Source organism: Symsagittifera roscoffensis, chromosome 4 (genome assembly GCF_963678635.1).
Source record: "Symsagittifera roscoffensis chromosome 4, txSymRosc1.1, whole genome shotgun sequence".
Taxonomy (NCBI): Eukaryota; Metazoa; Xenacoelomorpha; order Acoela; family Convolutidae; genus Symsagittifera; species Symsagittifera roscoffensis.
In genome coordinates this window covers 72,701,455-72,716,763 of record NC_087065.1, presented here as the reverse complement: position 1 = coordinate 72,716,763, position 15,309 = coordinate 72,701,455, and the positions used below count along the sequence as shown (strand labels likewise).

Below are 15,309 nucleotides of genomic sequence, written 5' to 3'. Positions count from 1 at the left end.
AATTATGTACATCACACTAATTCATTACTCATTCTTCTTGTCTTTCTTTTGGAAATTATTATAAAAACCAGAAGTATCTGTTTTGATACTTTTCCATTAAATTCAGTTGGTTTTAATTGGTCACTTAAAAATCATTCCAGAAAAAAGCTAGTGTACTGTAATCGGGAACAAGTCATTTTTTCCGTTGAAAAACTTTTTACAAATCGTTATTTTTTTACTTGCTTTATTATTATAAGAAGTTTTTCAACGGAAAAAATGACTTGTTCCCGATTACAGTACACTAGCTTTTTTCTGGAATGATTTTTAAGTGACCAATTCAAACCAACTGAATTTAATGGAAAAGTATCAAAACAGATACTTCTGGTTTTTATAATAATTTCCAAAAGAAAGACAAGAATGCTTTGACATTTCAAACAAAAATATTCCTAAAAACTCCTTTCGCCTGACAAAAAATTCCAAAGCACTCGACTGAGGTAGACGGTATTTGATATCCAAATAGGTTTCCACGTGTAGTATACTTTCCTCCCTTTTAACAAATTTCAAAAAAGGTCATTATTCCATTCAGAAAACCTTGAATTAACCTGAAACTTACAATTTTGTACAAGTATTCACAAACATTTACAACAGACTGTGCAATCAAAGACAAAATTGAAACTTTAAACGCTACAACACTATGTTTAGAAATAGAAACAGGGAAGGTCAACCCCAAAATAATACGTATGACAGCCTTTTTTTAATCTTTCAAGTTGACACTCCCTTTTTACAAAGAAAAAAGATAGAGTTTAATTAGTTTCGTTTTTTATTCTTGAATCTAGTTGTTCTGGATTTAATCCAGTTCAGTCCACTGCTGCCCAGTGATGCCAAGACAGTCTCTGTTCCGTTCTGAAGTGTTCAGTGAGATCTGTTTGATGAGGAGACGAGTTTGAGAATCCTCACTGCCGGCACTACACGGTCTAATCTGTCCACTCCTAAGCATAACACAGATAAAAAACTAAACAAAGAACAAAAAAAACTGAAAAAAAAATATTTAAATTTTTGATATTTTTCAACTTTCGGAGATGTATAATAGGCGGCGGATGCAACTGATTTAACCCTGATAAAGCTGGTTCCAGCCGGAATTCGAACTCAGTACGATAGGGGGTTTTCGTTATATGTTTTAGCCACCATATCAACCAGTCATAACCGAGAATTACCAATTTCCGTCCATGTACTTGCGCCAAATAATTATGCTAAATATTAAGAATTCTTTGTTGGGTGATAAATTCTCCATTCCTGCAGGCTTTGCGACTGCTTAGTACAGTGGCCAACACATTTGACTCAAGGCGCAGAAGTATGGATTCGCTTCCATATGTGAACATTTTATCGTTATGTACAGATTGAGATTAGTGGAAAGTAAACCGCTCTTCTTCGCGTAAACCACATGAAAAATCAAATTTGAGCGTGAACAATATTTAAGAATTTTCCTGAAAAAAAAACAAATAGAAAATCATAAAGATATTTAAGTGGAAATAACTTTGCTCTTTTATACTTAATGATAAACACTACAGAGGCGAACGCTACTGACGAACGGTACTTACTTAAAAAAATTGTTTCAAAAATTATCGCAAAACAAGAGATATCAAAATTAGTTGTCATTAAAATATTGAAACTAAAAGCTTGAAGTTTCGCATACCCCCGAAGTCTATCGTCAAATATAAAATGGTGAAAAAAAAAGAAATTAAAAAACAGGTAAAGCTTCGCAAACACTTAGCGAAAACACGAAAAAAGCAGCTTTATAAAGTGCAATAAGAAAAGTAGAAAAAAGCCTCAAATTAGTAAAAATTCGGCCACGTCTCGGATTCGACCTGCGACCTAGAGAATGAGTCTCGGGCACCAATCACTCAGCCACGGACGCTTAAAAAATCACAAACACTAGCTACAAATAAAGCAGAGAACAGATGCTATGAAAATCGTGGTTATAGCAGAAGGCACACAAATAAGTGAACACTTTTATTTGCGATTTAGGTTAGAAAAAAAACAAGTTTCATACTAATACACTACGCTGCTGGCTAGTGTAATTAAAAACATCAATTCGATCGTTCTAAAAGAGCGGAAATTAAACCGACAGGAATTGAGACCAAGAAGCTGAAAAATTAACATTTATAGGTAAACACCGATACTGCCGATAAATGAAGTTCCTGCCGATACTGGACCCGCTGCCTTTTGGAGGCTGAAGCAGGCGTTTTACCGCTACACCAACCGGACCGACTCGTGAAATTAATTAATAATTCATATTAATGCAAGGTCACTTTCCTAACAAATTCGAAAATGTTGAAAATTTTTACAACACTTCCTTTAAAATTCTTGAAAATGTGATTACTTTTTTCAATATTTGGTGCTTTAAATCCAATGAAAAATCGTACATCAATATTTTATTTTTAAGAGGGGGAGTGCTGACGTTGTTGTTCAGTAGTCTGTTGAATGAGAAATTGAGATGAGAAAAAGGTTAGAGCAAACTCTAAGTACTCACCTAACGCATGCATCACCTCTTCTGCCATGCACTCGAACTCCGGAAAGAACTCGTCGTGGATGCGCACCTTCTCAGTTATACTAAAAGGAGAACAACAATGATTATCACATCAATCAACAAGGAACGAGGAATCTCAATCAGGTAATTGCTAAAATATATTCTAAGGATCCGTCATCGGAAGATAAATCCACGAAGCCGAGAGCAACATAGATCTGGCCGAAGTTTTGAAACATATTTCATGAAGTTTTTCCAAAAATCTGAAGGTTAAATTAAACATTTTTCTTCTTCATTGATTTCATTCTTTTATGATATAGCTAATTAATACAGCCTGTAGAGGCAGACGCTTAGCGGATCCTAGGATCCCGTTGCCTGTTCTCTCAAAGTTTCTTCAGATTCTGATGCTCTGATGTATTTTTTTTTACTTTCGTTGGAGAAATATATTCTTCCTTTCTTTCTCAAGTTAAATTTACATCATCCAAAAGGTCATTTAAACTAGTGAACTAACTCATCTGCGAATCAGATTTCAGCAAGGCTTGATCAAAAACTTAAGGCACCCTTTTTTGAACCAATTAGGTGTTCTTTTTTTACCCCACTTTAAAACAGACAAAAAGACTACAAAAAAGTAGAGAGCGCGAGACCGATAGAGAGATACTTCTTTGTTCTATTGGCAGCTTACTTGAGAAGGTCGTCGGAGGAGATGAGAGTCTTGAGTTGTTCGTAAGTCCTGTTGTTGAACTCCCTGCAAACTGCCTCAAATGCACCAATCAGAGTACGCGTGGTGGTAGAACTCTGGTCTACAATAGAAACAACATTGTGAGACATACAAAATAGTGAGCTATGGATGATTTGAACAGATATCGGGGTCTTTTCTGTTATACGGCCCAAATTAACAAACTGTTAATTGAGCTTCAGTTTTCATTGAAAATGCTCAGAACTCTTTTTCACTGATATTAATTTCAACCAATCATTTTCGAGCATCATAATCTAACTGTCGAAATGGCACAGAGAATACGTTTTGGGCCGTATAATAAAAAAGACAAATATCTTTTTTTAACTTCTCATGCAAAAGGGGCAGATTAGATTAGTAGATACTAATCAGCATATATCTTACCAGTAAAATCAAAGACACGGATATTTGGACTGGTTATGATAAAGCTCTCTTTACCCAAGTGTGGTTGCTTTTTTTAAGCTTTTTGGTCCGTTTGAAGCGTTTTCTTCTCTGATTTCAATTTTCTCACTTGTGGCTACAATTAAAGATGTATATACTATATTCTGTGCGTTCAGCCACGCGCGTATCTTCGAAAATCAATGGTATATTTCCGAAGATTTTTTGGTCAATCAAATTTACTTTCCTAAGGACGCTTATCCCGCAAAATTAGTATATACTAACCTTTTGAAAAAAAAGGCCCCGTGAGCCATAAATGAATGTCTTAAAACAGTATCTAAAAGGAGTTGACTCCGAGCGAAAAGCGAAAGAGAGAGAGAGAGAGAGAGAGATGAGAGAAGAGATGCGAGAAGAGATGAAAAAACAGTCAGTCAGCCAAGTTCTTCACTATCATCAGAGAGGACCAGAGTTGAGGAGACTGAGAGAATCCAAAGACCACTTCATTGAGAAACCCTACGACCTACAAAGGCTCCTCACGCGGATGGAGAGAACGTATCTCGACGCCGTAGTGTCGAAACAAGCGTCGTAAGTGAGAGTATATATAGAGAGAAAAGCGAGAGAGACAGAGAGAGAAAGAGAGTTGCTGACCCTTGATTCCTCTTGGGCGTTCAGTTACATTCAATCCAGTTCTAGTTAAAAGTTCAAAAGTTCAAGTTGCAGTAAGGCGATGGGGTTAAGTTATGCGCTTTCCACTGAAGAACATATTCGACACAGATGCGAAGCTATACAAAACAAAAATAGCATCATGGATTAGCAGACAGACAATGAGACGAAAGCAACTATATCGAAGAAACTTTTTTCAAATTCGAAAGCAAATGTTTCAATATTTGTCGCAAATTAGCTTCCTTTTGAGGACTATATTCCAAACACACCATCATCACCACTAAATCAACATTCAAAACCATTTGCCGAGTGGCCCCTAAGCCAATACTTGGGTAGACACCAGTTGAGTCGAAAAAAATGAGCTACAAACTTTACGCCCATTCATTGAAACACACAAAAGAATAACAATCTATTTTAGGATTTTCATCGACGCCACATAAAGTAAATGACTCGATATTGCTTGAACCGAACTCTTTCAATTAGAAAAAAAATTATAGTAAATCAAAGTAAATCAAATCAAGCTTCCAAAGTACAGACCAACTTTCAATTATAATGAAGTTGCTAAAAAAATAATTTAGAAAAAACATGCTATGAGGATAATCCATGCGTTGGAGCATAAGTCAACAAAATAAGCAGATAAACGATACTTAAACATAGCCAAAAGACAGTTGGAAAAAACGAATGCACAGAAAAACTTAATGACTTAATTTATGAAAAAATCAAATTTGAACTTTCAAATTGCAAAAAAATACACTTAAAGCTTTCTTAATATCTAGAACAAATTATGATTGAACTTTTTTTATTATTAAAAAACCGAATATGAGAAAAATGAATCAATAAGCAAAGTCTTTACTTCACTGGGAAATCTGAAAAATCAATTCCACTTTCGAAACGAGAATTCGATCAAGTTTTAGTGATTTTTACATTTTGCTGCTCGCGAGCAGAATTTGACTTCCTGTGAACAAAAAATGGAATTGAGCTTAAAAAGAAATCAAAAATCCAACCTTGAAAAAGTAAAATTTGAGCCTGAGCAAGACTTTTCCCGAAAAAAAAACAGAAAAACCATCGCGACCTATATAAGAGTCTGAACAACGTTCATCGGCTCTTAATAATATGCAGACAAACGATAATTAAGTTTTCCGAAAAAAAAATTATTTCCGCAAATAATATCAAAAGATGCGGCCGGGACTCAAACCCTCGAAACTTATGTTCCAAAGAACTAATTGGAAACAGACCTGAAAGGTGTCCATGTATATATAAAGCAAGGTATAAATTCACAAAACAGAGAGTTGAAAAAGAGTCAATGAACGCACGTTACCAGAAAAATATACGGACTTAGAAAAAAATAGATGGCCTCAAAGCTCTTTTAATTTCTGGAACAATTTATGATTGGCACTTTTTTGATAAAAATAACCCAATTTCAGAAAATTGGGTAAATAGGTAAAATATTTATTTTGCTGGGAAATTCGATAAATATCATCCACATTCGAAACTAGAAGTCGACCACATTTTCGTTACTTTTAAACTTTCGCTCAACAAAGATAGCCTGAACAAATTAAAAGGTTTTGCCTGAAAAAAATACGAACGAAAAAAAAATCATCGCGACCTATTTAAGAGTCTGAAATATGTCCATCGACGCTTAATGTAAGATGGAAAATAAAACAAGGTCAGGCCGGGATTCAAACCTGAGACCTGTAAGAAAAGTTGTTAACGGGAAAAATACTAGTTAGCGATTACAAGTCACTTGCGCATGCAAGAGAAAAAAAGTTCCAGGTAACTAAGCAGCATAGAGGGTAGGAAGCTAGATGGTGCATACCCAGTCCAAGGAGGTCCTTGAAAGTGTTGATGGTGTTCCGACTCTCCTCTAACTTGGAGAACACATCGTTCATTCTGGGATACACGCCCTGTAGGTGGGGACAGTCGAACAGCTGCTGGAAGTGCTTCACCATGTCACGCAGTGTCTTCACATCCACTGTGCCTGTCGGATCAAGCGAATCCTAAAAGAAAGCATTCTCAAAACTAAGAGGCACATTTATCCCACTCAACCAAAGAACAACATGAAAAGAGCCAGATCAAAACACAACAATGACAGGCTCTTTTTCCTTTTCCTCCACCTGCAATTTTTATAATTTAAATTACTGTTCACATTGTCCAATTGTCATAAATTAGGCCATGACAAACATGTTTGGTCTTCATAGTTAACCTAGTAAAACCACTCGTTAGACCATAAAATTGATGCTTGTGTTAAGTGCGGAGGAAAAAAAGAGAGCCTAATGACACATACGGTGTACAGGGAAAAATAAAATTCCCAGAAAGCTCAAGAAATGCTCAACTTCACAATAAGATTGAGAAAAATAGCCGACAGGATATCTATTTTGGTTTCAATCAACTCAGAAATCCCTGCCTTCTTAAAAAAAGGATCATCCATGAGAAAGCAAGCACTATAGAAACCCATTTATTATAGTACAACAGCAATAGTCGCATTTATCAAATTAGTTTTTAGTGATTGATTAGCTTTAATTTCTATATTATTTTTTATCCGAAAAACTAAAATGTTGAAGGAAGTATATAGAACAATAACTGATCTGATTACTTTCTGAACCGCAATTGCTTCAAAACAATTAGGTTTACAGTTTTCGAAAGTCTCTAAAACATCTTTCTATTTAGAAAGCATGCACTATCAAAACTACTTCGAATAATGTACAACATAACCAGGCAAGATTGTCATCTTAGCCTCGTCTAGTTTAGGATTATTTCGCTTTCATTCCTTGAAAACATTAGAACAGTTTTCTACACAAGAAAGCAAGAATCATCAAAACTTCTGCAAAGAAGCACAAATGGCAGGGTAAAAAACAACCACGCAAGATTACCATATTAACCTAGTCTAGTTTACAATTATTTATCTTTCGTTCCTTGAACAGCAGTGAAAAGATGAAAAACAATTTTCTAAGCATGATAACATGAAACTTCATAACTTCACTAAAACATGAAGCACAATAACCGCAGGTTTCAATCAACTCAGAATAGGACTTCTCAAAGTAGGACCTTACAAGAAAAAGCTAACACTAAGAAACCCATTGATCGAAGTACAACAGCACTAGTCGATTTACCAAATTAGAGCTTAGAGATTGATTAGCTTTCATTTCTAATAATTTTCTATCCGAGAAAAACAAATTAATTGGTGAACGAAGCATGTAGGACAAAATTGTTTTTGTTTTCTGAATTGCAATTTCATCGAAACATATAAGATTCCAGATTTCGAAAGTATTCAAAACCTAAGTCGATTTCGGAGGCATGCACCATCGAAATTATTTCATTTAATGTACAACACAACAAGGCAAGAATATCATCTTAGCCTTATTTAGTTTACGACTGTTTAGCTTTCGTTCCTTGGAGACTGAAAACCAGTCTTATACTCAACAGCAGGAAACGCTGAGATTTCAGCAATAAACATGCACAGTTGGCAGGGCGCATATTCTGGTTTCAGATAAAACACAAGGACATTGCTTTCGGAACCAGATCAATACATGACCTTGTTTTGCTTTCGTGATTTTCGCAAGGAAAGCTCGAAAGGAGAAAGCGGCAGGCGCTTAAGAAACATATTCTTTGTGTACAATAGCGCTGGTCAATTCACCAAATTACACCTGACTGTTCGAAAACTGTCTAGTGTTTATTGCTCATATTATCTTTCTGCACAAAAACAAAAGTAAAATTTACACGAATCAAGTTGCACATTATCTGGTTTATCAAATTTCTGAACTAAAAATGGTCCAAAACAATCAGGTGTACAGTTTTCGAAAATATTTGAAAGAAATTACCATTTGTACGAGCGCAATCAAAAAACTGATTTACGTACAACACAACCAGGTAAGATTATCGTCTCACCCTCGTCTACTTCAAGATTGTTTAGCTTTCGTTCCTTGAAAACTGTGAAAAACAGTTTTCTACAGAAGAAAGCAGGAAACAACATAAATTGTTCAAAGAAGCATAATAGATTGCAGGGTAACAAATGTGGTTTCAAATGATTCAAAATTACCTGGCTTTCCAAATCTGACTTTTAAATGAGACAGCTACATCAGAAAGCAAGCTCTAGAGAAACGTATTTATTTTATGCACTACAGCACTGGTTATTTCACCAAATTAAGCCTGTGTGTTATAAAATTGTTTAGCGTTTACTGCTTATATTTTTTTCAACACAAACTGAAAAAAAAATAAATTTTGATTGAATCATGTTGCACATTTACTGAATTATTCAATTTCTGAACTGCTATTGCTCCAAAACATTCAGATTTACAGTTTCGAAAACATTTAGAAGCAATTATCATTTGAACAAGCACAATCGAAAAAACATTGATTCAAGTACAACACAACCAGGTAAGATTATCGTCTTACCCTCGTCTAGTTCATGATTGTTTAGCTTTCGTTCCTTGAAAACTATGACAAAGTTTTCTACACAAGAAAGCAGGAAACAACATCAGTTCTATAAAAAAGCATAATAGAGTGCAGGGTAAAAAAATATGGTTGCAAATAATTCAAAAGTAACTGGCTTTCCAAATCTGATTTTTAAAAAGAGATCGTAACATCAGAAATCAAGCTCTTAAGACACGCATTTAACGTATGTACGAGAGCACTGGTTATTTCACCAAACTACGACTGTGTGTTAAGAGATAGTGTATGGTTTACTGCTTATATTATTTTTCAACAAGAACAAAAGTAAAATTCGATTGAATCATGTTGCACATTTGCTGGTTTAATAAAGTTCTAAACTGCAATTGCTCCGAAACAAACAAGTTTACAGTTTCGAAACTATTTGAAGCAATTACCATTTGAACGAGCACAATCGAAAAAACATTGATTCATGTACAACATAACCAGGTAAGATTATCGTCTTACCCTCGTCTAGTTCAGGATTGTTTAGCTTTCGTTCCTTGAAAACTGTGAAAAATAGGTTTCTACACAAGAAAGCAGGAAACAACATAAGTTCTAAAAAAAGCATAATAGAATGCAGGGTAAAAACTATGGTTGCAAATAATTCAAAAGTACCTGGCTTTCCAAATCCGAGTTTTAAAAAGACATCGTAACATCAGAAATCAAGCTCTTAAGACACGGATTGAACTTATGTACTACAGCACTGGTTATTTCACCAAACAACGACTGTGCCTTAAGAGATAGTGTACGGTTTACTGCTTATAATATTTTTCAAAACAAACAAAAGTAAGATTCGATTGAATCAAGCTGCACATTTGCTGGTTTAATAAAGTTCTGAACTGCAATTGCTCCGAAATAAACAGGTTTACAGTTTCGAAAATATTTAGAAGCAATTACCATTTGAACAAACACAATCGAAAAATCATTGATTTATGTACAACTTAACCAGGTAAAATAATCATCTTACCATCATCTAAATCAGAATTGTTTAGCTTTCGTTCCTTGAAAACAGTGAAAAACAGTTTTCTACACAAGAAAGCAGCAAAAACAAAAGTTCTAAAATGAAGCATAATAGTTTGCAGGGTAAAAAAAAATGTGGTTTCAAATAATTCAAAATTACCTGGCTTTCGAAATCTGATTTTTTAAAATGAGATCGCTACATCAGAAAGGAAACTCGAAATAAACGCACTTAACTTAATTAGTACAGCACTGGCTATTTCACCAAACTACGCCAGTGTGTTAAAAGATTGTTTAGCGTTTACTGCTTTTTTATTTTTTTCAACACAAACTAAAACAAAACTAAAATTTCTTTGAATCGTGTTAAACAGTTTACTGGTTTGATAGATTTCTGAGATGCAATGGCTCCGAAACAAACAGGTGTACAGTTTCGAAAACATTTAAAAGCAATTACCATTTGAACAAGAACAATCGATAAAACATTGATTTACGTACAATTTAACCAGGTAAAATAATCCTCTTACCATCGTCTAGTTCAAGATTGTTTAGCTTTCGTTCCTTGAAAACAGTGAAAAACAGTTTTCTACACAAGAAAGCAGGAGCAACATAAGTTCTATAAAGAAGCATAATAGAATGCAGGGTAAAAAATATGGTTGCAAATAATTCAAAAGTACCTGTTTTTCCAAATCTGATTTTTAAAAAGACATCGTAACATCAGAAATCAAGCTCTTAAGACACGGATTGAACATATGTACAACAGCACTGGTTATTTCACCAAACAACGACTGTGCCTTAAGATATAGTGTACGGTTTACTGCTTATAATATTTTTCAAAACAACTAAAAGTAAAATTCGATTGAATCAAGTTGCACATTTGCTGGTTTAATAAAGTTCTGAACTGCAATTGCTCCGAAACAAACAGGTTTACAGTTTCGAAAATATTTAGAAGCAATTACCATTTGAACAAACACAATCGAAAAATCATTGATTTATGTACAACTTAACCAGGTAAAATAATCATCTTACCATCATCTAAATCAGAACTGTTTAGCTTTCGTTCCTTGAAAACAGTGAAAAACTGTTTTCTACACAAGAAAGCAGCAAAAACATAAGTTCTAAAATGAAGCCTAACAGTTTGCAGGGTTAAAAAAATGTGGTTTCAAATAATTCAAAACTACCTGGCTTTCGAAATCTGATTTTTTAAAATGAGATCGCTACATCAGAAAGGAAACTCTAAACAAACGCACTTAACTTAATTAGTACAGCACTGGCTATTTCACCAAACTACGCCAGTGTGTTAAAAGATTGTGTAGCGTTTACTGCTTATATATTTTTTTCAACACAAACTAAAACAAAAGTAAATTTTCATTGAATCGTGTTAAACAGTTTACTGGTTTGATGGATTTCTGAGATGCAATTGCTCCGAAACAAACAGGTGTACAGTTTCGAAAACATTTAAAAGCAATTACCATTTGAACAAGAACAATCGAAAAAACATTGATTTCCGTACAATTTAACCAGGTAAAATAAAACTCTTACCATCGTCTAGTTCAAGATTGTTTAGCTTTCGTTCCTTGAAAACAGTCAAAAACAGTTTTCTACACAAGAAAGCAGGAGCAACATAAGTTCTATAAAGAAGCATAATAAAATGCAGGGTAAAAAATATGGTTGCAAATAATTCAAAAGTACCTGTTTTTCCAAATCTGATTTTTAAAAAGAGATCGTAACAACAGAAATCAAGCTTTTAGGACACGCATTTAACTAATGTACTAGAGCACTGGTTATTTCACCAAACTACGACTGTGTGTTAAGAGATAGTGTAGGGTTTACTGCTTATATTATTTTTCAACAAAAACAAAAGTAAAAATCGATTGAATCATGTTGTACATTTGCTGGTTTAATAAAGTTCTGAACTGCAATTGCTCCGAAACAAACAGGTTTACAGTTTCGAAAATATTTAGAAGCAATTACCATTTGAACAAGCACAATCGAAAAATCATTGATTTATGTACAACTTAACCAGGTAAAATAATCATCTTACCATCGTCTAGTTCAGAATTGTTTAGCTTTCGTTCCTTGAAAACAGTGGAAAACAGTTTTCTACACAAGAAAGCAGCAACAAATAAGTTCTAAAATGAAGCATAATAGTTTTCAGGATAAAAAAATGAGGTTTCAAATAATTCAAAACTACCTGGCTTTCCAAATCTGATTTTTTAAATGAAATCGCTACATCAGAAAGGAAGCTCTAAGCAAACCTACTTAACTTAATTATTACAGCACTGGCTATTTCACCGATTTACGTACAAATAAACCAGGTAAAATAATCCTCTTACCATCGTCTAGTTCAGGATTGTTTAGCTTTCCTTCCTTGAAAACAGTGAAAAACAGTTTTCTACACAAGAAAGCAGGAACAACGTAAGTTCTATATTGAAGCATAATAGTTTGCAGGGTAAAAAAATGTGGTTTCAAATAATTCCGAACTACCTCGCTTTCCAAACCTGATTTTCAAAATCAGATCGCCATATCAGAAAGCAAGCTCTAAAGAATTGCATTTAAATCATGTACTACAGCCTTGTTTATTTCACCAAATTACGCCTGTGTGTTAAAAGATTGTTAAGCGTTCACTGCTTAGTATTTTTCAGCACAAACAAAAACAGAAGTAAATTTTGACTGAATCATATTGCATATTTACTGGTTTAATATATTTCTGAACTGCAATTGCTCCGAAACAAACAGATTTACCGTTTCGAATACATTCAGAAGCAATTACCATTTGAGCAAGCACAATCGAAAAAACATTCATTCATGTACAACACAACCAGATAAGACTATCGTCTTACCCTCGTCTAGTTCAGGATTGTTTAGCTTCGTTCCTTGAAAACAGTGAAAAAAAAAACAGTTTTCTACACAAGAAAGCAGGAAACAGCATAAGTTCTACAAAGAAGCATAAGATTGCAGGATAAGAAGTGTGGATTCAAATAATTCAAATTACCTGGCTTTCCAAATCTGATTTTTTAGATGAGATAGCTACATCAGAAAGCAAGCTCTCAAGAAACGCATTTAACTTGTGTACTATTGCACTGGTTATTTCACCAAACAACGACTGTGTGTTAAGAGATAGTGTAAGGTTTACTGTTTATATTATTTTTCAACATAAACAAAAGTAAAATTCGATTGAATCATGTTGCACATTTGCTGGTTTAATAAAGTTCTGAACTGCAATTGCTCCGAAACAAACAGGTTTACAGTTTCGAAACTATTTAGAAGCAATTACCATTTGAGCAAGCACAATCGAAAAAACATTCATTCATGTACAACACAACCAGGTAAGATTATCGTCTTACCCTCGTCTAGTTCAGGATTGTTTAGCTTTCGTTCCTTGAAAACTGTGAAAAACAGTTTTCTACACAAGAAAGCAGGAAACATAAGTACTAAAAAAAGCATCATGATAGAATGCAGGGTAAAAATATGGTTGCAAATAGTTCAAAAGTACCTGGTTTTCCAAATCTGATTTTTAAAAAGAGATCGTAACATCAGAAATCAAGCTCTTAAGACACGGATTGAACTTATGTACTACAGCACTGTTATTTCACCAAACAACGACTGTGTGTTAAGAGATAGTGTAGGGTTTACTGCTTATATTATTTTTCAACACAAACAAAAATGAAATTCGATTGAATCATGTTGCACATTTGCTGGTTTAATAAAGTTCTGAACTGCAATTGCTCCGAAACAAACAGGTTTACAGTTTCGAAACTATTTAGAAGCAATTACCATTTGAGCAAGCACAATCGAAAAAACATTGATTCATGTACAACACAACCAGGTAAGATTATCCTCTTACCATCGTCCAGTTCAGGATTGTTTAGCTTTCGTTCCTTGAAAACAGTGAAAAACAGTTTTCTACACAAGAAAGCAGGAAACAACATAAGTTCTAAAAAAACATCATGATAGAATGCAAGGTAAAAATATGGTTTCAAATAATTCAAAACTACCTGGCTTTCCAAAAATCATTTTTAAATGAGATCGCTACATCAGAAAGGAAGCTCTAAACAAACATACTTAACTTAATTAGTACAGCACTGGCTATTTCACCAAACTACGCCAGTGTGTTAAAAGATTGTGTAGCGTTTACTGCTTATATATTTTTTTCAACACAAACTAAAACAAAAGTAAATTTTCATTGAATCGTGTTAAACAGTTTACTGGTTTGATAGATTTCTTGAATATGCAATTGCTCCGAAACAAACAGGTGTATAGTTTCGAAAACATTTAGACGCAATTACCATTTGAACAAGAACAATCGAAAAAAAAAATTGATTTACGTACAATTTAACCAGGTAAAATAATCCTCTTACCATCGTCTAGTTCAGGATTGTTTAGCTTTCGTTCCTTGAAAACAGTGAAAAACAGTTTTCTACACAAGAAAGCATGAACAACGTAAGTTCTATAATGAAGCATAAAAGTTTGCAGGGTAAAAAAATGTGGTTTCAAATAATTCCAAACTACCTCGCTTTCCAAACCTGATTTTAAAAATCAGATCGCCATATCAGAAAGCAAGCTCTAAAGAATTGCATTTAATTTATGTACCACAGCCTTGTTTATTTCACCAAATTACGCCTGTGTGTTAAAAGATTGTTAAGCGTTCACTGCTTATAGTATTTTTCAACACAAACAAAAACAAAAGTAAATTTTGACTGAATCATATTGCATATTTACTGGTTTAATATATTTCTGAACTGCAATTGCTCCAAAACAAACAGATTTACCGTTTCGAAAACATTCAGAAGCAATTACCATTTGAGCAAGCACAATCGAAAAAACATTCATTCATGTACAACACAACCAGATAAGACTATCGTCTTACCCTCGTCTAGTTCAGGATTGTTTAGCTTTCGTTCCTTGAAAACTGTGAAAAAAAAAACAGTTTTCTACACAAGAAAGCAGGAAACAGCATAAGTTCTACAAAGAAGCATAAGATTGCAGGATAAAAAGTGTGGATTCAAATAATTCAAATTACCTGGCTTTCCAAATCTGATTTTTTAGATGAGATAGCTACATCAGAAAGCAAGCTCTCAAGAAACGCATTTACCTTATGTACTACTGCACTGGTTATTTCACCAAACAACCACTGTGTGTTAAGAGATAGTGTAAGGTTTACTGCTTATATTATTTTTCAACACCAACAAAAGTAAAAGTAAATTTTGAATGAATCATATTGCATATTTACTGGTTTAAAAAATTCTGAACTGCAATTGCTCCGAAACAAACAGGTTTACAGTTTCGAAAACATTTAGAAGCAATTACCATTTGAGCAAGCACAATCGAAAAAACATTCATTCATGTACAACACAACCAGGTAAGATTATCGTCTTACCCTCGTCTAGTTCAGGATTGTTTAGCTTTCATTCCTTGAAAACTGTGAAAAACAGTTTTCTACACAAGAAAGCAGGAAACAGCATAAGTTTTACAAAGAAGCATAAGATTGCAGGGTAAAAAACGTGGATTGAATTAATTCAAAATTACCTGGCTTTCCAAATCTGATTTTTTAGATGAGATAGCTACATCAGAAAGCAAGCTCACAAGAAACGCATTTAACTTATGTACTACAGCACTGGTTATTTCACCAAACAACCACTGTGTGTTA

The 15,309-nt window shown here is 34.0% G+C and overlaps 1 protein-coding gene across 2 annotated transcripts in view; it reads right to left on the bottom strand.

The window, feature by feature from the left end:
• Positions 1-552: 552 nt before the first annotated feature.
• The window catches only part of LOC134844276 (centrosomal protein of 70 kDa-like), a 92,291-nt gene continuing 77,534 nt past the window's right edge, over positions 553-15,309 (bottom strand). For both annotated transcript variants that reach the window (XM_063860878.1, XM_063860879.1), the window contains 4 exons: positions 6,094-6,274; positions 3,186-3,303; positions 2,510-2,589; positions 553-968 (listed from right to left, as the gene is read on the bottom strand). In XM_063860878.1, coding sequence (XP_063716948.1) covers positions 892-968; positions 2,510-2,589; positions 3,186-3,303; positions 6,094-6,274 — 456 coding nt within the window. In that variant the 3' untranslated portion in view covers positions 553-891. The remainder of the gene's footprint in view (positions 969-2,509; positions 2,590-3,185; positions 3,304-6,093; positions 6,275-15,309) is intronic.